The 26,382-nt window shown below is 48.3% G+C and overlaps 1 protein-coding gene across 2 annotated transcripts in view; it reads right to left on the reverse strand.

Annotated features, from left to right (window-relative positions):
• Window positions 1–26,382, reverse strand: part of GTF3C1 (general transcription factor IIIC subunit 1) — a 213,968-nt gene that overhangs the window by 85,724 nt on the left and 101,862 nt on the right. Inside the window, exons 13-20 of one of the 2 annotated variants that reach the window (XM_075317872.1) lie at window positions 22,278–22,381; window positions 17,216–17,388; window positions 15,273–15,560; window positions 6,406–6,551; window positions 3,247–3,344; window positions 3,020–3,116; window positions 1,539–1,716; window positions 1,330–1,459 (exon numbers count right to left, since the gene is read on the reverse strand). In XM_075317872.1, the coding sequence (XP_075173987.1) occupies window positions 1,330–1,459; window positions 1,539–1,716; window positions 3,020–3,116; window positions 3,247–3,344; window positions 6,406–6,551; window positions 15,273–15,560; window positions 17,216–17,388; window positions 22,278–22,381 (1,214 nt within the window). The remainder of the gene's footprint in view (window positions 1–1,329; window positions 1,460–1,538; window positions 1,717–3,019; window positions 3,117–3,246; window positions 3,345–6,405; window positions 6,552–15,272; window positions 15,561–17,215; window positions 17,389–22,277; window positions 22,382–26,382) is intronic. The other variant, XM_075317874.1, reaches the window with a different exon arrangement.

A 26,382-nucleotide genomic window follows, 5' to 3' on the forward strand; every position in this document is an offset into this window, starting at 1 on the left:
TTCCCTTCCACTTTGTATTATGGAAATGGACCTGCGCAGAACAGAATACAGCAGAGAACGTTATGTAGGTGCAGCATATGCCGCCATCTCATAGACAGCTATAGCCAAATGCCACTTCCAGCATGTTCACATGGTGGCCAATAGTCATGGGCAGCAGGAGTGAAGCTTACTAAGCCCATACACATTTCTCCTTACAGCGGTAGAAGGAACGTTTCTTCTGCCAAGAGTGAAATGTGAGTCTTGCCCAAGCTTTTCATCTCTCACAGTATGTTGAAAGACAAATATATTTTATCTCTTGGATGACAGATGTTTTTTGGTTTATGAAATACACTATATGGAAAAAAATATTGGGACATGTTTATCAATTAATTTTATTAATTTAGTCCCATTGCCACAGTTATATCAAGCCCAGCCCCTCGCCTTGTCATCTGGGTCACTATCAAACTCGGGCATGGTCCTATAATAGGACTGCACCGCTGTAACAAGCCAGTCCATGAAATGTCTTCATGACTAAATAAGAGTTTATAAGACCGTTTATTAAAGCTTTCCCCTGACCCACTTCTATTTATTGCAGGACGCTGAAGCTGCACATGTGTAATGATAGCAGTCTCTATAGGTTACCTGCCAATTTGCAACTCTGAACTGATAACTGTCTTTTTCTTTACAGATCCCTATGTGGATAATGACCTACAATCATAAAGATGGTTGACCTCGAGGAGATGAACATCCAACAACGTAGAGACACCATCGCGTGTTTCTCAACGCAGTGACACTAGAACAAGGCCCCCTGGGAAAATATGCAAAACAAGAATTTGCATATTTTCCCAGGGGGCCTTGTTCTAGTGTCACTGCTCCCACTAGCCAGTTTCCTACTCCACACTGATGAGGGGCAAATACCCCGAAACAGCTGTCGTAGATGGATACAATGTTTTGGTATAGGTGGTTTTCTTGACTGGAGACTGCCCTTCCCGTGGTTGTTCCTTCCCGGTGAAAGACCTGGCTAATTTCCTGCCAGCGTTGAGAAACATGTGATGGTGTCTCCGCGGCATTCTTCTTTTGCACAATGCCCTAGAATCGGCCTGCTTGCCTCCCAAGGATTTAGCATGGGATATAACAGCTCCTGTAGGTATAATGTGGAGGTCTCCCAATATCTTTATCCACATAGTATATCTCAGTCTTCAGGCAAAGAAAGGCGAACTATAACCTGCCATCAGGCGAGGAAGAAGACACTTGCATATATACACAGTTTCATTGGTTTGCATGTGCTACTAATACAGAATATTGATTAAATAATACATTAACTTTTAAAAGTGGAGCATAACAACATACGGAATACTCTCCATGATGTTAAATTTCCGCTCCTGATTTTGCCTGTCTTCCTGCTGCGCCTCCATCTCTGGTCCTAACACGCTTTCATCTTGGGGATTTGCCTTCTTTACACGAGAACATCGCACGACACCTAGAGCCAAGTACAAGCATTGCTCACTATGCACATGTTCCTATATCTAGACATCTGTTACCTTGAGAATGTGTCTTACCTAGAGGTGTATTCAGACATACAAACTGCAAGTCGAACCAATAATTGTCCACATCTTGAAAACTTTCTAAGCTGTAAGAGCGCTTCTCAAAGGGATGACTTGCTTGTGCTATATTGTAGTGAGGCTCGCACACCGTGGTATCAACAATGGTTGCATTTTTCTTCACATAAAAAAATACCTGAGGGAAAAGAAAGGACAAAACACCATATAACGTACAATTATTTTAATTCACTGTTAAAGGGGAGTTCTACATTGCAGAGGAGTTTTACCATAAAGAAGAATTGTTTCAGGACGCATACAATTCCAAAAAGTTCCAACTTTGATTCAGGAGTCCTGAGAATATTCTCCCAACATTTTTTGCGTTTTATCTTTATATATTTCTTTGCGATGCAAGCCTTTTTTCTGCAGTGGTTTGTGCCTTGCAATTATCCAATTGAAGCAATTTTTGGCCATCATCTTATGGTGGAAGCAAGTGCACTAACCTTAAAGAAGCCTTCCCATTAACATTTTATTCCCTATAAACCTGTATAAATGTATATGTACTGTGGAGTCAGTGCGTTATACACTCACCAATTGTTATCCTCCAGTATCCAGCGCTGTTCCGCTCCCTTTTGAGTTACATGATGGCAGTTCAGACTCCTTGCGTGATGTAGTCTCCTTTACTGTATAAGTCTATGGAGATTCGTTCTGACGCCCCATAGACTTACATTGTAAAAACCACATCTGGCTCACACCGGGAGCAGCGTGACCCGGAGAGTCTGAACTGCCGCCACGTGACTCAGAAGAGCAGTTTAACAGTGCAGGATAACGGAGAAGATGACTATCGTTGAACATATACACTGAACACTATAGTAATACAGTAAAGCCTGCTTTACACCTTACGATATCACATACGATCTTGTATGCGATCGTACCCGCTCCCATCGTATGTGTGGCACGTTCAATTTGTTGATTGTGTCGCACAAACGATTATTTCCTGTCACACGTACTTATCCTTCCATACGCCCTCGATGTGGGCGGCGAACGTCCACTTCCTGGAGTGGGAGGGACGTTCGGCGTCACAGCGACGTCACGCGGCAGCCTGCCAATAGAAGCGAAGGGGTGGAGATGAGCGGGATGTAAACATCCTGCCCACCTCCTTCCTTCCACATTGCCGGCGGGAGCCGCGGGACGCAGGTAAGATCTGTTCATCGTTCCCAGGGTGTCATACACTGCGATGTGTGGTACCTCGGGAACATTGAACAACCAGACGTGCAATTTTTAGCAAATGAACAACGTGTATGCAATGAACGTTTTTTCGTACAATCGCAATCACACGTAGCTGTCACACGCTACACCACCACTAACGATGCCGGATGTGCGTCACTTAAGACGTGACCCCGCCGACACATCGTTAGATTTGTTGTAGCGTGTAAAGCGGGCTTAAGACCGCGTCATACAGCGCTCATGTATAAACAATCTATACAGTAATATTATCCTACCTGATTTTGGTCTTGAAATTTTTCAGATGGGCCAAACTGTAGTAAACCCATCCAATTTAATCTTTGCAGGCCTTGAATCACAGAGAAGACATATCTCCTAAGGAAAAATAAAGATGGCAGCCATAAAAAAGGAGAAAGCTACGTAATATTCCTCCCTTCTCCATGAGCAGGATGACGCCTTTTTTAAACCAAATAGCCAAATGTCAGCACAAAATGTGTCCACGGACCTCTTATACAGCAGCTGCTGTCGTATTGATCTGGGCAGATACCGGATTAATGTGTGCTTTTTAATTGGGTCATTTAAATATTCTTCAAGGTCGTCAACCTAAAAAATATAGAAGAAAACCATTATGTTCTGCAAATAAATATTATAAGCACATTAAAATTAAAAAAAAAACAAACAAAAAAAAACCCAACAAACAAACACACAAAACTTTCCTTGCTGCACTTCTATCAGCACATATAGGTGTGTGCACCCATAGGAGTGAATGGGGAGCGCCGTATACATGTGTGACCACCTCTACACCTCAACACACTGGTTAGGAGACCCTTATTCCTCACACAAGAGGGGCCCTGAAGACATAACCTGCCGCAGACATTTATTTCATATCCTTTGGGTGGCACAGCCCAAAGGTCTGTGCTTGGAATACTCTATCCATATTTGATACATATCTATCTATACCAATAAGACTGTAAATTCGGCTACAAGTCTGCAGTCTTGTAAATTATCACGTTGCGCGCACTGTGTGCGGTCAGGATTCTTTGGTGTCGGACGAGTGACCACAAGTATGGGGTTTGCATACATATACGGTCGTATACAGACTAGATGGGCACAGCACCCTCAGTGCAAGTGTACTGAGTAAAGTCTAGTGGGAAAATGGTCAGGAGTCTGCATATAGCATACGTGCGGTCACTCGCCCCCACACAGAATACTCACACCGTGTATTACGCCAATGTGAGGATTCACAAGTGTGCACTAAGTCTGGACAACCCCTTTAAAGGGATTTCATGCAGTTCCTGTCAGCAAATTTTAAAAAGAATCTGTCACCCAGTTTTTGCTACCCCATCTAAAAGCAGCATAATGTAGGGGCTAATTCACCAATTCCAGAGATTTGTCACTTACTATGCTGCTTGTTGTCATTTTGATACAATCACGGTTTTATCTGCCGCAGATCTAGCAGTAATATGAATGTTGAGCTCTATAACCCCACCCACACCACTGATTGGCAGCCTTCTGTCCATATATACAGGGTGCACAAAGAGCTGCCAATCAGTGGTGGGGGCAAGTAATAGAGCCCATGAATATGGAGGAGTACATGGCATCAGGTTTACTAGTCTTCTACTGATAAACTACTTATAAAACAGTGATTCTCTCAAAACTACAGCAAGCAGCCCAGTTAATGACATCACTGGAATCAGGATTTCTGTCTCTACATTATGCTGCACTCAGATTAGAAAAATAGCTGCAAAAAGAGGAATAAATATCCTCCAAAAATTACACATTACTTACAGCAATGAAGGGCAGCAGTTGTACATCGCCCAGGCCAAAAACTAGTACTCTAGCAGGATTCAGCTAGACCCCCACTAAGTGGAGGCGTCACAGGTGCAGGAGGAGCAAATCACACACACTTCCAAGAAATGGAGGGGGCGATTGCTAGATGATAAAAGGTTCCCGTGACGAGGGTTGTAGGCTTCCGTATTCTGGGTGGGTAAGGTGATTCCCTGGACCTTCAAACAGCTTTGTGCTTTACATTATCCTGCTTTAACCCTTTGGACTTTGGTGCATAGACACACGAGTCAAGTCAAAGATCTGTCTCCTTGAGGAGGGCTATTTTTTGCACTCATTTTCTCAGCCCAGGGCTGGGGATTATCAGGCTGCAGCTCTGGGAATTGGGGTGCTCAGGTTCAACCTGGGGCTATGCTAGTTGAGATATTGGGGTTTTTATAATTTCTCTGCACAAGGCTGCTTTGTCTAAGTATCAGGGTCTATCATGACTGCATTATAAGCTGTTGCTGGGTTGAATATGTATTATAATTATTTGTGAAGCGCTACAGCACATTTTTTGCTATGTTGCAACATCATGTGCTTTGAAAATTTAACTAACTTCTGATCTGTTCATTATACCAGCTAGCTTGGTTAGAATCTTGGTCCACTTTATATAGGGAATCACATGGTCTCCTTTTTGTATGTTTTTTTAAATGTTTTTAAAATTTGTCTATGGTTGTTGTGATACCATTTGGTGTTGTGTGACACTAATGTGCTTTTTATGTTCTTTGATATACAATAAAACATTTTTGATTAATTATGTATATGGTGATCCCTCAGTTTTTTGGCACTTCTTTTCTCTCTATTAATTATTAGCTTTCAGTGCCAGGGGTGATCCCAGGATTTGGTGCCCTCCTACTTCTTGAGTAAACAATACCAACTAAAACCTCTTTTTTGTACAGGATGCAGCCAGGCCCCTTTCTGTTAGGCCTTGCCTATTAGAGTTCCTGTCCCTATATGGTGCACAGATGGAGTACGGCTTGGCAGCCCGCCTGATCTAATAGTATGGGCGTCACCTAATAGGCTGCTGGCTTGTGACTGTGCATCTGCATATGTGAACAGCGCTCTATGCAAGCCATCAGTGTGCAGTTTTACCATCCAGCAATCGCCCCCTCCATGTTTTGGAAGTGTGTGTGGGATTTGCTCCTCCTGCACCTGTGACGCCTCCACTTAGTGGGGGCTTAGCTGCATCCTGCTATAGTACTAGTTTTTGGCCTGGGCGATGTACCCCTGCTGCCCTTCTTTACTGTAAGTAATGCACTCAGATTAGGTAACAAAAACCTGGTGACAGATTCTGTTTAAAGGGAGCAAAATTCGTAGCACTCCGGCTCACCCCTGACCAGATAGCAGGCTATCAATGCAGAGTACTTTGAAGGAGACTGTTTTTATATCCATATTTCCGGTTTCTTTTAGGTACCCCCTTGCATCAATCATCTCCAATGCCTGCTTCACAAAATGAAGCAAAATTTAATAGCTGTACATTCAATGTGAATCAGTCAGCAAAAAATTGAAAAAGAGCAACTCATTAAAAAAAAAAAAGGAAAGAGGAATAAAATCACTAGAGCCAAACACAACCTTTCCCCAACAACCTCACAAGGTGTGAGGGCATGCGGATACAGACTGGTTCTGCCAACATTCAGCGGCAGGAGCCCGTACTCCTGAAGGTAGTTCCACACCTTTTCATACTCCCCCTGAACAGTCTTACATGCTTATGGCTACTCCAATTACAGTCTTTCATTAGGACATAATCAAAGAAATAGCCAAATACAACCACTGTAATGTTAGTAGGACACACTGTAACCAGCAACCGATCCACTCGTGTTCCTGGAAATCCCTTTACCTTGTAACTGACTTGGACGATCTGAATGAAGATGGAGAGTGGCAGACAGAGAAGGATATCACTGACGAGAACCCAGCCTGCTCCATATTCAGAGTGTGCCGGAGCCGGCGGCACACACCTCACCCACGACACTTCATCTACATACACTGGAAAAAAGCAGAGCGATAGAAGAGGCCATGGAGTAAGATGACGCAGCCCTACAATTTACCGTGCAACTCAGTAATGAAGGTGACATGAACAAGTCATTCTACTCTACGGTGGGCATTTATGGTGGCATCACGATCTACAGTCCCGGCTGTGCCAAACATATTGTCGGCCAACGGCCCGGTCTTCTGTGACGCCATGGGTCTCTCAGAGGCTGTCCTCTGAAAAATTCTAGTCCAACATGACGGCAGCAGTAAAATAACTTTAACCCCTCACCGACCAGGCAATTTTCCATTTTTGCGCTTTTGCTTTCTATCCTCCCCCTTTTCAAGAACCGTAACTTTATTATTTTTCCGACATGGAGGGGTTGTTTGTTTTTTTTTTGAGACAACTTGTACTTTTGAATGACTCCATTAATTTCATCATGTGTCCAAATGCAAGGAAATAGCGAAAAAAAGCACAATTTTGGAATTGTTTTGGAGTTTTTAATTTACAGCATTTATCTAATATATAAAGCTGAATGTGTGTGTGTGTGTGTGTGCACGTGTGTGCGTGTGCGTGTCCGGGATTGGCATCTGCACCGTCGCAGCTACAGCCACAAAATTTTGCACACTCACACGTCTGGACCCTGAGAGCGTCATAGGCTATGTTGTGAGGCGAAATTTTAACCCCGCGCATTCCAATTTACCAATCAATTTTGACCCTATCTACATAATGGGGAAAAAGTGAAACGAAAAGTGTATCCGCACCGTCGCATTTACAATCACAAAATTTTGCACAGACACCTCATGTGACCCAGGAACGTCGTAGACTATGTTTTGACAGGAAAATGTAACCCCGTGCTTTACAGTTACTCTCTAAAAAACATGCCTTCATTAAAGTAAATGGAGCCTGGAACTACAGGTTATTAGTAGGAGCTGTGAGTGGTTGCTATAGGAACAAAAGACATTCATAGTATAAGAAGCTTATATGTGAGGTAATAAGATGTCGGTGGGGAGACAGACGGGGAAAGAGACAGACGGGGAAAGAGACAGACGGGGAAAGAGACAGACGGGGAAAGAGACAGACGGGGAAAGAGACAGCCCGGGGAAAGAGACAGCCCGGGGAAAGAGACAGCCCGGGGAAACAGACAGCCCGGGGAAACAGACAGCCCGGGGAAAGAGACAGCCCGGGGAAAGAGACAGCCCGGGGAAAGAGACAGCCCGGGGAAAGAGACAGCCCGGGGAAAGAGACAGCCCGGGGAAAGAGACAGCCCGGGGAAAGAGACAGCCCGGGGAAAGAGACAGCCCGGGGAAAGAGACAGCCCGGGGAAAGAGACAGCCCGGGGAAAGAGACAGCCCGGGGAAAGAGACAGCCCGGGGAAAGAGACAGCCCGGGGAAAGAGACAGCCCGGGGAAAGAGACAGCCCGGGAAAGAGACAGCCCGGGAAAGAGACAGCCCGGGAAAGAGACAGCCCGGGAAAGAGACAGCCCGGGAAAGAGACAGCCCGGGAAAGAGACAGCCCGGGAAAGAGACAGACCTGGAAAGAGACAGACCTGGAAAGAGACAGACCTGGAAAGAGACAGACCTGGAAAGAGACAGACCTGGAAAGAGACAGACCTGGAAAGAGACAGACCTGGAAAGAGACAGACCTGGAAAGAGACAGACTGAGCACATTACTTGGCCAATTTAGTTAAATCTGTGTGGAATATCTGTGGTGTTGAAATATATGTTGTGAAATGCTTCTATTAGCTTAGTTTTTGCCTTTTAAAAATTACATTTCTATCTATTTGTTTTGTGGTTTTTGTGTGCAGAATACATTTTTGTTAATACATTCTATTTTGTTAACAGCAGTTATTAACCTGGGCGAAGCCGGGCAGTACAGCTAGTTATACAATAAAAATGACCCACCAGTATGATTCGTCATGTCAGGACGTTTATAGAGACACCAAACACATTGTTTTTTTCCTCAAGTAGTGGAAAAAAACAATCTGATTTTTTTTTAATTTGGCTTGTGTGGCTATATTTCTAAAGATGTAACATAATCTTTGGCTAATGGAGACATATGGGGGCTTGTTTTAAAGACACCAATTTGGGTATTCAAAGGTTTTGATCGCCTTTTATTCCATTTTTCTGCTGGGTGGCTGAAAAACTGCAATTTGGGGTTTTGAATTATTTTTTTTTCACTGTCGTTTATTAATATTTATTATTATGGCGCCATTTATTCCATTGCGCTTTACATGTGAAAGGGGTATACAAAGGGCCGTATTTACCATTAGGCACCCGTGGTCCCGTGCCTAGGGCGGCAGGATGCAGTGGGTGGCACCTTCTAGCAGTAAAAAAAAAACAAAAAGAAAAAAATTTTTTTTTTTTACACATTCAATAAATCCGCTGTATTTTCGGAGGGGGGAGAGGCGCACCTTTATTTATTTGTATCCGCGTCAATTAAGACGCGAATGCAGACAAACTGCGGCGGCCGGGCACAGAGAGCTGATTGACCCCGGAACTGCCGGCGCCTGCACTTCCGGGGTCACAGGCGCGCCAATCAGCTCCTTCCTGTGTGCTGCGTCCAATGCTGTGTGGATTTCACATGCAGAGCTCACAGCAAGACGCCGCAGAGGACGCTGCGATGGAAGCCAATGTCAGAAGAGGATACTCACGTGAGCCAGGAAGATGACGGCGGGCCCTGGAGCAGGTAAGTGCTCGCAGAGCTGAAGATTCATAAGGAGCGTGGGGGTGTCTCTAATGCAGACTGGAGATCTGCGTATGGGGTGGGAGGAGAGAGGCTGATACTGGGGGAGACTTGGGGGAAGAGAAGCTGATACTGGGGGAGGCTGGGAGGAGAGAGTATGATGCTGGGGGAGGCTGGGAGGGGGGGAGGCTGATGTTGCGGAAGGCTGGGATGGGGGAGGCTGGGAGGAGAGAGGCTGATGCTGGGGGAGGCTGGGAGGAGAGAGGCTGATGCTGGGGGAGGCTGCGAGGAGAGAGGCAGATGCTGGGGGAGGCTGATGCTGGGGGAGGCTGGGAGGAGGGAGGCTGATGCTGGGGGAGGCTGGGAGGAGAGAGGCTGATGCTGAGGGAGGCTGATGCTGGGGGAGGCTGGGAGGAGAGAGGGGGAGGCTGGGAGGAGAGAGGCTGATGCTGGGAGAGTTTGGGAGGAGAGAGGCTGATGCTGGGGGAGGCTGGGAGGAGAGAGGCTGGTGCTGGGGGAGGCTGATGCTGGGGGAGGCTGGGAGGAGGGAGGCTAATGCTGGGGAAGGCTGGGAGGAGGGAGGCTGATGCTGAGGGAGGCTGGGAGGGGGGAGGCTGGAAGGAGAGATGCTGATGCTGGGGGAGGCTGGGAGGAGGGAGGCTGATTCTGAGGGAGGCTGATGCTGGGGGAGGCTGGGAGGAGAGAGGCTGATGCTGGGAGAGGCTGGGAGGAGAGAGGCTGATGCTGGGAGAGGCTCAGAGGAGAGAGGCTGATGCTGAGGGAGGCTGGGAGGAGAGAGGCTGATGCTGGGGGCGGCTAGGAGGGGGGAGGCTAATGCTGGGGGAGGCTGGGAGGAGGGAGGCTGATGCTGAGGGAGGCTGATGCTGGGGGAGGCTGGGAGGAGGGAGGCTGATGCTGGGGGAGGCTGGGAGGAGGGAGGCTGATGCTGAGGGAGTCTCGGAGGGGGGAGGCTGGGAGGAGAGAGGCTGATGCTGGGGGAGGCTTGGAGGAAAGAGGCTGATGCTGAGGGAGGCTGATGCTGGGGGAGGCTGGGAGGAGAGAGGCTGATGCTGAGGGAGGCTGATGCTGGGGGAGGCTGATGCTGGGGGAGGCTGGGAGGAGAGAGGGGGAGGCTGGGAGAAGAGAGGCTGATGCTGGGGGAGGCTGATGCTGGGAGAGTTTGGGAGGAGAGAGGCTGATGCTGGGGGAGGCTGGGAGGAGAGAGGCTGGTGGAGGCTGATGCTGGGGGAGGCTGGGAGGAGGGAGGCTGATGCTGGGGGAGGCTGGGAGGAGGGAGGCTGGAAGGAGAGAGGCTGATGCTGGGAGAGGCTGGGAGGAGGGAGGCTGATGCTGAGGGAGGCTGATGCTGGGGGAGGCTGGGAGGAGAGAGGCTGATGCTGGGGGCGGCTAGGAGGGAGGAGGCTGATGCTGGGGGAGGCTGATGCTGGGGGAGGCTGGGAGGAGAGAGGCTGATGCTGGGGGAGGCTGGTGCTGGGGGAGGCTGATGCTGGGGGAGGCTGGGAGGAGGGAGGCTGATGCTGAGGGAGGCTGATGCTGGGGGAGGCTGGGAGGAGAGAGGCTGATGCTGGGGGAGGCTGGTGCTGGGGGAGGCTGATGCTGGGGGAGGCTGGGAGGAGGGAGGCTGATGCTGGGGGAGGCTTGGAGGAGGGAGGCTGATGCTGAGGGAGTCTGGGAGGGGGGAGGCTGGGAGGAGAGAGGCTGATGCTGGGGGAGGCTGGGAGGAAAGAGGCTGATGCTGAGGGAGGCTGATGCTGGGAGAGGCTGATGCTTCGGGAGGCTCGGAGGAGAGAGGCTGATGCTGAGGGAGGCTGATGCTGGGGGAGGCTGGAAGGAGGGAGGCTGATGCTGAGGGAGTCTGGGAGGGGGGAGGCTGGGAGGAAAGAGGCTGATGCTGGGGGAGGCTGGGAGGAAAGAGGCTGATGCTGAGGGAGGCTGATGCTGGGGGAGGCTGGAAGGAGGGAGGCTGATGCTGAGGGAGTCTGGGAGGGGGGAGGCTGGGAGGAAAGAGGCTGATGCTGGGGGAGGCTCGGAGGAGAGAGGCTTATGCTGAGGGAGGCTGATGCTGGGGGAGGCTGGGAGGAGAGAGGCTGATGCTGGGGGAGGCTAGGAGGGGGGAGGCTGATGCTGGGGGAGGCTGGGAGGAGGGAGGCTGATGCTGGGGAGGCTGGGAGGAGAGAGGCTGATGCTGGGGGAGGCTGATGCTGGGGGAGGCTGGGAGGGGGAGGCTGATGCTGGGGGAGGCTGGGAGGAGAGAGGCTGATGTTGGGGGAAGCTGGGGGAGAGAGGCTGATGTTGGGGGAAGCTGGGGGAGAGAGGCTGATGCTGGGGGAAGCTGGGGGGAGAGAGGCTGATGCTGGGGGAGAGGCTGCTGGTGAAGGCGGGGGAGAGCGGCTGCTGCTGGGGGAATGGGAGAGAGGGGCCAATCCTAGAGACAGAGGACAAGGGTTGAGGGATAGTGCAATGACAAAATCGATGGCGGGGGAGTGTAAGGACTCAGAATGAGAGGGGGCAGCATTGGGAGCTCATTATGGAGAAGGGGCAGCATGTGTGGGCTCAGTATGGAGTGGAGCAATGTAGGGGAGTCAATATCAAGAGTGGGGTAGTGTGTGTGTGTGTGTGTGTGTGTGTGTGGGAGGGGTGTCTCAGCATAAGCGTTAGTGTGGTGGTCTTAGTATGATGAATGGGGCAGCATGGAGGTGTCATTATGAAAAAGAGGAAGGCAGCATTAGGAGCTCATGGAGAGGGGCAGCATGCATGGGACACTGTGAGGAGGGGGCAGCATGCATGGGACATTGTGAGGAGGGGGCAGCATGCATGGGACACTGTGAAAAGGGAGCAGCATGCATGGGACACTGAGGAGGGGGCAGCATTCATGGGACACTGTGAGGAGGGGGCAGCATGCATGGGACACTGAGGAGGGGGCAGCATGCATGGGACATTGTGAGGAGGGGGCAGCATGCATGGGACATTGTGAGGAGGGGGCAGCAAGCATGGGACATTGTGAGGAGGGGGCAGCATGCATGGGACATTGTGAGGAGGGGCAGCATGATGTGAGGTCAATGTGCAGATCATATTTCATAATTGAGGAAGGTGTGGTGGGTATAATTTATAAGGGAGGGCAGTGTGTAGTTTATTAGGGGCAGTGTGACAGTCACAGTATATAAGTGGGGACGGTGTGGTGGGAATATTTTATACTCATGCTATGTTTTGATGTGCCCGTGGTGATCCCCATTGAGGGGGGGGGGGTTAGTGCCCTTCGTTTCTCATTGATACTTTTTCAAGTGTTTTACAGAGTAGATCTGCCTTAAACAGATGTCGTGTGCGAAAACTCAGTGTTACGTTGTCACTAAGGGGCGCGACCACTTAAAGTGCCTAGGGCAGCACGAAGGCAAAATACAGCCCTGGGTATACATAATAGGGACAAGTACAATAACCAGAAACAATACAAGGCACAGACTGGTACAGGAGGATAGAGGACCCTGCCAGCGAGGGCTCACAGTCTACAAGGGGTGGGTGAGAATTCAGTAGGTGAGGGTTAGCTGGTCGTGTGGCGCTATATCAGACTGAGGGTTATGGCAGGTTGTAGACTTGTCGGAAGAGGTGGGTCTTCAGGTTCCTTTTGAAGCTTGTCAAGGTAGGCGAGAGTCTGATTTGTTGTGGCAGAGCATTCCAGAGTATGGGGGAGGCACAGGAGAAATCTTGGATGCAATGGTGGGAAGAGGAGGTAAGAGAGGAGTAGAGGAGTAGAGAAGGAGATCTTGTGAGGATCAGAGGTTGCGTGCAGGTAAGTACTAGGAGACTAGGTCACAGATGTATGGAGGAGACAGGTTGTCGATGGCTTTGTAGGTCATGGTTAGGGTTTTGAACTGGAGTCGTTGTGCAATGGGAAGCCAGTGAAGGGATTCTCAGAGTGGCGAGGTCGGGAAGTAGCGGGGGGAGAGGTGGATTAGTTGGACAGCATAGTTTAGAGTAGATTGTAGGAGTGTGAGACTGTAAAGCCTGCTTTACACGGTACGACCGATTCTGCGATTTCACAATCGATCGTACCCTCCCCCGTCCTTTTTGCGTCACGGGCAAATCGCTGCCCGTGTCGCACAAAGTTAGTAACCCCCGTCACACATACTTACCTCTCGTGCGACCTCGCTGTGGGCGGCGAACGTCCACTTCCTGGAGTGGGAGGGACGTTCGGCGTCACAGCGACGTCACACGGCCGCCGGCCAATAGAAGCGGAGGGGCGGAGATGAGCGGGACGTAAACATCCCGCCCACCTCCTTCCTTCCACATAGAGCCGGCGGCGGCCGCAGGAGGCAGGTGAGCTGCTCATCGTTCCCGTGGTGTCACACGGAGCGGCGTGTGCTACCACGGAAACGATGGTCAACTAAAATAAACGATATTATGGAACCTAGCGAGCAGTACCCGACTCACGATTTGTGAGCGATACTGCGTCGCTAGGAGGTGTCACACAGGCCGGCATCGCCAGCGATGCCGGATGTGCGTCACAAAATCCGTGACCCCGACGATCTATCGCACGATAGATTGTCTGGTGTAAAGCAGCCTTTAGAAGGGAGGCCACAGAGCAGGAGGTTGCAATAATCCAGGCGGGAGACAATAAGGGAGACAATAAGGGCATGTACTAGGGTTTTTGCAGCTTTGTGGGAAAGGAATGTACGGATCTGGGAGATATTGCTTAATTTTATATTTTGATGGATCACACTAACAAATGTGGAGATGCCACATATGTGTAAATTTTTTTTAGGTGATTTCTACTTTTACCTTTTTTCTCTCTACATTTCAAACAATATTTTTTTACTTTTTACTATATTTTTCAGTCTCCTTAAAATACTTGAACCTGCGATCATCTAATCACTTGTGCTTGATACAGCAAGACCATTTTGTGCTTGATACAGCAAGACCCATGAGCTGGCTTATACATGAGTACCATCATGAGAGATACGAGGGTCTTTTTGCAGATCACTGACAATCACATTGTAGAGGCACCGATTGGCTGTTAGAACAATGTGCATCACGGGACACACTGTCATGGGTAAGAGACACCTATGTGGTTTCTGGCAATAGAAGGTCACAGTGTTTGGCTGCACAAAATGCTCCATGACTTTCCATTGTTCCTGCTGTCACCATTCATTGTAATAGGTAGATTTCCATCTCTCCCCCTTTTGGACCCAGCAGGAGCTCATCCTCCACCCAGATGCTGATCATCTGTATTCTCTTAGTGCTTATACACTCCATTCTTCCATGGACTGGTGCTGGTGATATTATACAGTTCATTCTAACTCTGGTTGCAAGCAGGTGACATGCTCTCATCTGTAGTATCGTTGCAGAAGCTTTACTGAACTCCTGCCTGAGTCATCTGTGGAGAAGTAGGTCATGCTTTTCCCCCCATGTGTCCTCCTTCAATGTTTAGTTGGGTTGACGAATAGCTCATCCCATCCGTTCACTATTTAGGGCACAGCACTTAGGGTACCTAGGGTCAAGTATCGGCTCAGAGCATAGGTGCGGAACCTATCTAGGGTGGTGAAGGACCCCAGGGACCAGCGGTAGGTTGTCAGCGGTCAACATCTCCCCTTCCCTAGTTGCAGGGGTCCCCTTCCACCGCTCGCTCGGTACTTCTCTGTACCTAGTGTGACACATGCTATAAATGCCGCAGTCACAGACAGCAGCATTTAACAGGTTAACAGCTGTGCTCCACTCTTGCTCGCTAGGGGTAGATGATGCCTGAATAACCCAGCCATCAAGATGCGGATTCAGTTTCTGAATCTGCATCAAAATCAGGAAGACAGCAGAACATCATATGTCAGAAAGGGGTTTAACAACAATGTGCTTAACATTTGCAAAACACAATATAAACATCAGAAGTAACACTTTGGGAATTGTCCACTTTGCCCACCAGTTCCCTGCATGGTTATGTAGCTACAAAAAACATCAATGAAAAGGGGTGAAGACAAGAAAGACAGTAAGGGACGGAAGTCGTAGAACAATGAGGTACAACATAACCTGCCGTATTGTACAATACCCGTTTCTGTACTTGGCTCTGCTCCTTGGTCCGATACGTACTGTATCATATCATCCGCCTTACTGCTTGGATGTGTTTTAGGATCTAAAGTGCCCTCTGTAGTGGGGCCGCTGTCTGGTGGCAGGGTATTCTCACAGGGCTCAGTCAGGGTGTCAGCATCCGTTATTTTGGGCTGCTGCGGTGCTTTGTGACATGGATGACCATAGACAACATACCATATAAACATATGGGTTATTTTTAGGCGTGGCATTTTGGGCAGAAACCCAAGTGTACGTCCAAGTCCAGGAACTGTTTGGGGCACAAAAACAAGAAAAATGACTGCAAAAACAAAAAAAAAAAAAAAGTTGACTCTTAAAATGTCATAAGAAACCTTAAAAGGAATTATCCTAGAATTGACACTTAACTTGGCCATTAGAGGTCAACCCTCTCCATTATCAGGGTTTAGGATTCAACTCTTAACTCCGTATGACTGCAGATTACATTTATAGCAAAGCTCCACTTCTGCAATAAACGCTAATTGTGCAGGACTCTGCAGTAGATCCATTTTTCTAAATCTCTTTCAACTACGGAATGAAAGAACAGGCACAGCGGCCTTCCCCAGAGTGATGAGTCCCTCATGTGCAGCCATACAGCAGCTGCTCCTGATACATCCTGAAGTCTACTGTTCCAAACGATATGCCCGCCATCACCTTTCTTGTTCTGTCCCAATTTCCATTTATTTCTGATGTGTCTATGATGCTGCCAACACCTGACAAATGACATCTACACTAATGGCAGGAGATAGAATGGGAACATGTGGACACAGGGTGGGCTCCTCAGAATGGGAACATGTGGACACAGGGTGGGCTCCTCAGAATGGGAACATGTGGACACAGGGTGGGCTCCTCAGAATGGGAACCATTACCTTAGATTGTCCACACACAGATTTTTCAGTAAATTTACACTTTTTTTCATAATATTTTTTAGGAGTGAAGCTCAATTTGTGCTGGCGGTACAGAGGAGGTTCTGAGATCAGGGAGTATTCTCAGCGAGATACTGACATTAGGTGCTGAAATGTAACGCGTTCTACTGGTCCGCGAGTATACATGTTATATACAAGACCCAGATTTACAGCCCTGAGACCTGGATTAACATTCAGTTTGCTGATGGACAAGCTGGAAACGATCTGCATCTTAAGACCACCATCGCTCCCATTATTCTCATGGACTGTAAACCATGGCCTCTTTATTCATGGCTTCTGATACAACTTAGACATTACACATAATTGGTCTCCCCTGGAATGCATGTTCCACAAGGTATAAAATGTAACGCTGACATTACATATTTGTCTGGAGATTTACATTATAGGTTAAAGATGGAGAAGGCCATTACATAGCTGTTAGCTCAGCTAAATGTTCACGTGTGATTAATGGAAAGGCAGTAAGCCACATCAGACACATCTGGCAGGGATTTGTTCCACCCAAGAACAAAGCGGATATCCAAAATGCCCAATCCTTCTATCTCCAGGACCTCTGGAGTTGAGGAACAATAGGTGGACCCCGCACAGATTACATAGTTGTCCAGTTGCACCAAAATCAGCAGCTTCATCACTTACATCTAGTGTAAATCTTTTCAAATTTTGCACAGTGATGAAATAAGGGGGTTAACTGATGAAATGTCAGGACCACACCGCTCCCCAGCCTCCCGGCATGCTGTTGGCTTTGTGCTCCTGCTTGACTGCTTGACTGACAGTTTGAAGCATTAGGACTGCTGCACGGCTGGCCTGACCTGTGTGCTGTCTGATGCTGCCATATGAAGAAACTTTGGCTCTGAAGCGATTCAGACAGCCTCAAAGTAGTGCTTACAAGCTCTAAATGAATGGGCTTGTAAGCACGGCACGTTTCGCCCACACTACATTAAAGATGGCAAATATGACGAATTCTACAAAAAAAAAAAAAGCATACCTATGACAGGATGGTAATTTTTTAACTGTGCCACTTCCATAGGATCAGTTTGTTTTGGCGGACTGTCTGAAGTGTCACCCGGAGATGCACCATGTTTTCCCTTTTGCTTCTCTTTAGATGGATCATCGGTCTCTGCTTTGCCAGGTCCTGATTGTCCGACAGGTGAGCGGGACCTGTACAATGTCCCAGAGATAGAAATAGCATTCACATAACATGCAGCAATTTCTATCTTAAATGTATAGCTTAGAAAAAAATTCCTGTTAGGCGCTAACAAATTGCTTTTAGAGAACATTTATCACTATTGATTTGTAGTTTTCTCTATTTTTTAACAGGATTTCAGAGATTTGGGTTATAGCAGACACCTAGACATAGGGTGCATTATCTGTATAGGAGAGGGTTGTGGGCATGCTCTGTGACGAGCGCAGGAAGGGATGAGCTGTCCTCATCTATTATTAATGGTGGATCCGGAGTTATCTGCCTCCAGCTGTAGAACAGAGGTGTTACATCTTCTGCTTTTACATTTTTTGGGGGACTATACCATACACTTTTTAGCAAGGAAAAGTGTGTATCTTAGGCCAGGGACACACGGGATCTACTGCGACACTCGGCTCACGCTGGCAGTACAGCAGAGCCGAGTGTCATGCGAGGGTCACTGCGACTGAGGTCCGATCATGCAATTGGACCTCGGCTGCGGGGGACAGGCCGGCACTGAGGAGGGGAGGGCCGGCACTGAGGAGGGGAAGGCCGGATTTATCTCCCTCTCTCCTTCGTTGCCGGCTATTGCCATTCTCGTGGTACGCTGGTGTACTGCGAGTGCAGTGCGAGGTTTCTCTTGCCCCATAGACTTGAACGGGTGCGAGAAAAATCAGGATCGCATTACAGTCGGAGCATGCTGTAATTGTTTTCTTGGTCTGATTAGGGCCGAGAAAATAAATCGCTCATGGGTGCTGGCACATAGTTAATATTGGTCCGAGTGGAATGCGATATTTTATTGCATTCCCCTCGCTCCCATTTTCATGCCGTGTGTCTTAGGCCTTATAATCTGGATAAGGCTAAAAAAGAAGTGTGGCAAAAAAGGCGCAAAATAGGGTCTTATCTGAGAGGCGAGATCTAGAATCAGACAGTGTCATCGCTCACCCTGAATGGTTGCGAGAGTCATAACCACTAATGCCCATCAAAACGACTGCTGCGGCCCCACGTGGAATTGGAATCAAGAGATAATGGAAAGGGTTAAACTCCGCGATGTCGCATAAAAAAAAAAAGTTAGTCGGAGGGTACAAGTTGGTGATTTATTTTCTACGTGTTTCATCATTTTATGAGATTTTTTTTCCTGAAGGTGAGAACTCTCTCCAAAACGCGTAGAAAGTAAATCCTCATTTCTTATGAGACAGTACGGCGTTTAACCCTTTCCATTGTCTCTTGATTCTTAGTCTGGAGGCGGCCTCCTGGAAAAGTGTCCCTTCCAAATAATGCAGTGACATACTGTATTTTTCGCACCATAAGACGCACTTTTTTTTCCCCCCAAATGTTGGGGGAAAGTGGGGGCTGCGTCTAATGGTCTGAATGTAGGGCATGGCTGCGAGGAATGAGGGTGCTGCGGTGGAGTGGGTCATCAGGGGCATGAGCAGGCAGCAGCAGTGCCTGCCGTGACCATGTGGGCCCGCTCATTACATATGCACGCCCATCCTCCTACCCATCTCTCAGCGCTGAAGCCGGGGCTGATAAGTGGGCGGCATGATGGGCGGGGACGTGTGCATAATTAACAGCCGGCCGTGATCACCCCTGGCAACTACAGCATGGAGTGATCATGCTCGGCTGTATTCACTGCTTTCCGCGCATCATCATCAGCGCGGGGTACAGTGAAACAATGTACTCACCGTTCCCCTGCAGCACCGAGATGTCCTCCAGTCTGTGCCGGCCGCGCTGTGTGGACTGGAGACTAGCGGTGCTCACAGCGATGACGTCATCGCTGTGCGCACGTGTGTCTTCACAGCCGCGCCGGCAGACTGAAGGACAATATATCGCAGTGCTGTATGGAACGTGGCCGGCTCAGCACAGCACTGCCGGCACAGACAGGAGGAGGAGCGACGCTGCGTGGAACGAGGAAATTTATTTTTGTGTGTGTGCAGCAGGATGGGGGTATATGAGCAGGATGATGGGGGTATATGAGCAGGATGATGGGGATATATGAGCAGGATGATGGGGGTATATGAGCAGGATGATGGGGGTATATGAGCAGGATGATGGGGGTATATGAGCAGGATGATGGGGGTATTGAGCAGGATGATGGGGGTATATGAGCAGGATGATGGGGGTATATGAGCAGGATGATGGGGGTATATGAGCAGGATGATGGGGGTATATGAGCAGGATGGGGAGGTATATGAGCAGGATGATGGGGGTATATGGGCAGGATGATGGGGATATATGAGCAGGATGATGGGGATATATGAGCAGGATGATGGGGGTATATGGGCAGGATGATGGGGATATATGAGCAGGATGATGGGGATATATGAGCAGGATGATGGGGATATATGAGCAGGATGATGGGGATATATGAGCAGGATGATGGGGATATATGAGCAGGATGATGGGGATATATGAGCAGGATGATGGGGGTATATGAGCAGGATGATGGGGGTATATGAGCAGGATGATGGGGGTATATGAGCAGGATGATGGGGGTATATGAGCAGGATGATGGGGGTATATGAGCAGGATGATGGGGGTATATGAGCAGGATGATGGGGGTATATGAGCAGGATGATGGGGGTATATGAGCAGGATGATGGGGGTATATGAGCAGGATGATGGGGGTATATGAGCAGGATGATGGGGGTATATGAGCAGGATGATGGGGGTATATGAGCAGGATGGGGGGTATATGAGCAGGATGATGGGGGTATATGAGAAGGATGATGGGGGTATATGAGCAGGATGATGGGGGTATATGAGCAGGATGATGGGTGTATATGAACATGATGATGGCATATAGCAGGATGATGGGGGTGTATGAGCAGGATGATGGCATATAGCAGGATGATTGGGTATATGAGCAGGATGATGGGGCCATATACCAGGATGATGGGAGTATATGAGCAGGATGATGGGGGTATATGAGCAGATGATGGTGGTATATGAGCAGGATGATGGGGCCATATACCAGGATGATGGCAGTATATGAACAGGATGATGGCATATAGCAGGATGATGGGGGTATATGAGCAGATGATGGGGCCATATACCAGGATGATGGGAGTATATGAACAGGATGATGGCATATAGCAGGATGATGGGGGTATATGAGCAGGATGATGGGGGTATATGAGCAGGATGATGGCGGTATATGAGCAGGATGATGGCGGTATATGAGCAGGATGATGGCGGTATATGAGCAGGATGATGAGGGTATATGAGCAGGATGATAGGGGTATATGAGCAGGAAGATGGTGTATATAGCAGGATGGGAGCACATACCAGGATGCAATATATAGAAAGATGGGGCTATACCAGGATGAGGGATATAAATATATACACAAGGCAGGAGGATCATTACTAGGATGGGGTACCTTAGTAGAGCATTTGGGGACATTACCCCCATAACAGTGTCAGCCGCAGATCCTCGCCCCATAACAGTGTGTCATGACCACATTTTTTGCTTAAAATTTTATTTTCCTATTTTCCTTCTCTAAAACCAGGGTGCGTCTTATGGTCCGGTGCGTCTTATAGTCCCAAAAATACGATAGTTCTCTCTCCTCCTTCCCCATCACTAAAGCTGCATGCATGCTGATTGTTCTGGATACCTGAAGGACCTTTCAGATCAGGTGATCAGAAGAAACGTCTAAATGTGGTCATGTATTCTGTGCATGTGTTTTAATGATGCAGCTGAGTTGTGTGTTCATGCAGCAGAGCTGGGTGTAGCCAAGAGAGCTGGGTGTAGCCAAGAGAGCTGGGTGTAGCCAGCAGAGCTGGGTGTAGGCAGCAGAGCTGGGTGTAGGCAGCAGAGCTGGGTGTAGGCAGCAGAGCTGGGTGTAGGCAACAGAGCTGGGTGTAGGCAACAGAGCTGGGTGTAGGCAACAGAGCTGGGTGTAGGCAACAGAGCTGGGTGTAGGCAACAGAGCTGGGTGTAGGCAACAGAGCTGGGTGTAGGCAACAGAGCTGGGTGTAGGCAACAGAGCTGGGTGTAGGCAACAGAGCTGGGTGTAGGCAACAGAGCTGGGTGTAGGCAACAGAGCTGAGTGTAGGCAACAGAGCTGGGTGTAGGCAACAGAGCTGGGTGTAGGCAACAGAGCTGGGTGTAGGCAACAGAGCTGGGTGTAGGCAACAGAGCTGGGTGTAGGCAACAGAGCTGGGTGTAGGCAACAGAGCTGGGTGTAGGCAACAGAGCTGGGTGTAGGCAACAGAGCTGGGTGTAGGCAACAGAGCTGGGTGTAGGCAACAGAGCTGGGTGTAGGCAACAGAGCTGGGTGTAGGCAACAGAGCTGGGTGTAGGCAACAGAGCTGGGTGTAGGCAACAGAGCTGGGTGTAGGCAACAGAGCTGCCTTCACTTGCAATCCTGCATGCAATGTTATGTATATCTGTGAGTTGCAGAGAGGTATATATTGTGTGTGCTGTAAATCTATATGTGTATAATACAGATGCTGCAGACACATTAACAATAGACTTATTGCCTATTCTACCCCTTTGCATGTCTATTAGTCATACTGACCTCTCCAATATCACTCATTTTTAGTTAAAAGGGAATATGTTCTATTTTCTGATATCTAAACCTGGGATGTGTCTCAGGCTATGTGCACATGCTGCGTTTTTATAGCTTTTGCGGGTACTGTAAAAAGAAGTGTTTAATTTGCATAAACCTCATAAATAAACTGCTGCAAAAAAATGGAGCAAAAACCCGCAAAGTGTGAACATAGCCTTATAGTCGGTTGCATCCTATAGTCTGATATATATAATAATTTACAGACTATAGATTCTCTTCAAGCCAAGCCTCCTCTTTCCACAATGTTCCCACATTCTTACTGACCAATCATTCATATAATAAAGTTATCTTCCACTTACCGATTTCCCGATGTAGAGTTTGAAATCCGAAAACGGATTTGCTCAATGGCGCTCTTCACTAACGGATCACTGGGGTTGATTGATGGGTGCACCACAAACTCCACCTGTTAAACCATTATCAGTAACTTTTAGTTAAGGCCTCGCAACCTAAGAATAACATATGACCAGAATATCTCATATCCGCAGGCAGCAAAGCCCGGTCTACTCTCTCTATGGTGATGTACTACAACTGGAAAGAAACTGTCATCTTTCCCTTATTTCTGCTCTTCATTACCATTTTTTTTTATATACCAGACACAATAACAAAGCGGATATCTGCATTTAACAACACTTGGAGCGATATGGTGGGGAATACACGACAGCCCAAACTCTATGGCTCCGAGGGGAGATCCACCAAGGCTTAAAGTGGTTGTTCACCACTCGGACATCCCCTTCTCAATTGCTATATTACCCTGTGTAAAGAACAGCAGCCTGTACTGCCCTCCGGCACCGCTCCAGAGACGTCGGCACCGGCTCTCATGGGACTCGGGTGACCTTGTTATGTCTCGTGAGCCCTGCAGCCAATCAGCGCCTGCTTCACTGTCACTTCCTATGGACATCCAGAGGAGGTCAAAATGGCTGCTCATCTCTCCCTTCTTCCAAGTGTCAGTTTCATCCAAAAGAAGTGAGAGTGAAGCAGCCACTGATTGTCTGCAGGGTCGTGGTGTGATCCCCAAGAGATGTGGTGCCGGTGTCACTGGAATGGCGCTAGAGGAGTGTACAGGCTATTGTTATTAAGAAACATATTGCAATTTAGAAGTGGTTGTTCAATTAGTGGTGTGAGGTATCAACCGGCTGTATTACAAAAGGCCGGTATGTTTTGCAGAAGCGTGGGTGCTCTGCAATGTGAAACTGGCTGGGACCTGTGGTTCCACAGGATTGCATTCATGCAGAGCCATGGAAGGGTGTGTGATGCTGATTACACACTCCTTACCACCTGTGGGTGTGGCTCCAGGGGTTAAAGCAATCCTGTCTCTGAACCTGGGTGGAGAGTGTCGACTCGAGGGCAGTCTAGGGAGAGACTGGCTCTAGACTTCCAGTGTGTGTGCTGGAGATGGAGAGAGCAGAAGCAGGGTGTTTTGCATTCCTCCGGAGACCTTCTTTTGAAGGAAGGGGCTTTTAGGTCCATGTGTAAAGCCATGTGGCTGGAGCCAGGGGGAACCTGGAAAGGACACTAGCCACCTTAAGAGGAAGGTAACTGGGATTGGACCTGGGGTCTGGATACTGACAAGGGTCAGTGACACATGGGTGGCAGTCCAAAAGTGTGTGGACTTTATATTATGTGTTGGTCTTTGAGGAGAAAGCCAACGAACGGCATCTTTATGTTATGTGACCTGATATGGTTTATGGACCTGTTAATAAACCAGATGGTCTGTTAAAGAGACCAATTACTCTGGCGTGCTTTAATCCCGCTACCTGATGTGTGGCCCACATACACTTGGGGCCCACATTGTCACAGTGGACAAACCCTTTAAGAACATGCAGGGAAAATGTATATCTAAAAAGCATCCTTTCTAAAGCTGGCCATACACATAAGATGGCTGTCCTCGATCAGCTGTCTGCCATCTATGCCTTCTCTCTCATACACAGGAGCTCGTTCCTCTGAGCGCTCCTATGCTCTCAATCGTAAAGATGCAAAACTACATGTCAGCCGGTAGCGTATCTCCGGGAGAACAAAGTGTTCGGCAGTCCAAAATCGGACATCAACATCTCCCCCGACCATCAGTCGGCCGGTACCCCCATGCACATTAGATTGTCGGCTGAACCCATCATTGTCGGTGGGTTCGGTTGACAGTCTATAATCTGTCTGGGGTTCTTAGGCCCTGTGCGCGCACACTGTGTTTTTACCTGCTTTTTTTTTTTTGCGTTTTTTGCTGCAGAAATTTCTTGAGAAAATGGCTATAACATTTCTGTAGACATTCCCTAGCAAAACCTATGGAAAAAAATAGCTGTGCGCACACTACATTTTTTTCTCAAGAACATTCTTTCTGCAGAATTTCTTGAGAAAAAAAATGAGCATGTCACTTCTTTTCTGCAGGTACCTGCGATTTTGCCATAGATAATGAACACGAAAAAACACAGGGACCAACTTGTGGGAAAAACGCATCAAAAACACGGTAAAAACGCATGCGGTTTTCGGTGCGTTATTGGTGCGTTTTTTGAACGCAAGTGCGGTAATCTTTCATTCTCAAGAAGTTTCTTGAGAAAAAGAGAATTTTGTTTACTTACCGTAAATTCTTTTTCTTATAGTTCCGACATGGGAGACCCAGACAATGGGTGTATAGCTTCTGCCTCCGGAGGACACACAAAGTACTACACTCAAACGTGTAGCTCCTCCCTCCGGGCTATATACACCCCCTGGATGACAATCTAACCAGTTCAGTGCAAAAGCTGAAGGAGGACATCCACCCATAAGTAGAGATAGAGTAAAACTCGGAAAAAACGGAACTCTGTCTACAACAACAGCCGGTGAAAACACACGGAACAAAAACTGCCAACAGGCAACAGGGAGGGTGCTGGGTCTCCCATGTCGGAACTATAAGAAAAAGAATTTACGGTAATTAAACAAAATTCTCTTTTTCTTCATCGTTCCTTATGGGAGACCCAGACAATGGGACGTTCCAAAGCAGTCCATGGGTTGGAAATAAACCAAACTGAGAAGTAGGCAAAACCTAACTTCACAAATGGGCGACAGCCGCCTGAAGGATGCGTCTGCCCAAGCTCGCATCTGCCGAAGCATGAGCATGCACTTGGTAGTGCTTCGAAAAAGTGTGCAGACTGGACCAAGTGGCAGCCTGACAAACCTGCTGAGCCGTAGCCTGGTGCCTGAAAGCCCAGGAGGCACCGACAGCTCTGGTCGAGTGCGCCTTAATCCCTGGCGGAGGGGGCACCTGAGAACACTGGTAGGCATCGGCGATAGCCGACCTAATCCAACGAGCTAGGGTCGGTTTAGAAGCAGAGAGACCCTTGCGCTGACCCGTGGTTAGCACAAAAAGTGAGGTGCACCGCCTAAAAACGGCGGTGCGTGACACATAGATTCGGAGCGCCCGCACCAAATCTAAGGAATGCAACGCCTTCTCAAAGCGATGCACAGGGGCCGGACAAAGAGAGGGCAATGAAATGTCCTGGTTAAGGTGGAAAGAAGACACCACCTTAGGGAGAAAGTCCGGAGTCGGACGAAGAACCACCTTGTCTTGGTGAAACACCAAAAAGGGGGATTCCGAAGAGAGCGCAGCCAAATCAGAAACTCTCCTGAGAGAAGTTATGGCTACTAGAAAAACAACTTTCTGTGAAAGTCTAAACAAGGGAACCTCCCTAAGAGGCTCAAAGGGGGGTTTCTGTAAGGCCGTGAGGACCAGATTAAGGTCCCAGGGATCCAAAGGCCGCCGGTAAGGAGGAATGATGTGAGCTGCGCCCTGCATGAAGGTGCGCACCTGAGCCAGTCGGGCGATACGCCGCTGGAATAATACCGACAGAGCCGACACCTGTCCCTTGAGGGAATTGAGGGACAGTCCTAGCTGTAGACCATATAGTAAAAAGAATCCCAGCACTCGAATGAAAACAAGGGGGAAATTATGCAAAAGTGAATTTATTGATACACTGCAAAAGGAACCTAACCAGAGCAACAGCACCAACGTTTCGGCATAGAGCCTTTCTCAAGGTTGTTGCCTGAAGGTGTGAAGACAATAACAATAATGAGTGCATTATATACAGGTGATACACACAATATGTACAGAATAATACAAATATACATGAAGATATACTGTGGAACGTACATCACTGGTCAGAGTAAGGAACCACGGGTCTCGAAGGACAACCGGGGGTTTGCAAATACTGGCAAGGTTCCACACGTTTTTGCAGGGTGTTTTCTTAATCATATGGAGAAGGAGATGATTAGTACAGGTATAATAACGAATTTGTGTACCAAAGGAGATAGTAATGGGCACGTGACATAGGTAAAGGCAGACAGCCGAAGCTGATATTCAAATCCGAGAGCCGAAGCTAGTATCGATACCAAAGTGGAGAGGAAGAAAAGAGAGGGAGAAAGAGGGAAAGACAAAGAGAA

The sequence above is a fragment of the Anomaloglossus baeobatrachus genome, chromosome 7, assembly GCF_048569485.1.
Source record: "Anomaloglossus baeobatrachus isolate aAnoBae1 chromosome 7, aAnoBae1.hap1, whole genome shotgun sequence".
Classification (NCBI taxonomy): Eukaryota; Metazoa; Chordata; class Amphibia; order Anura; family Aromobatidae; genus Anomaloglossus; species Anomaloglossus baeobatrachus.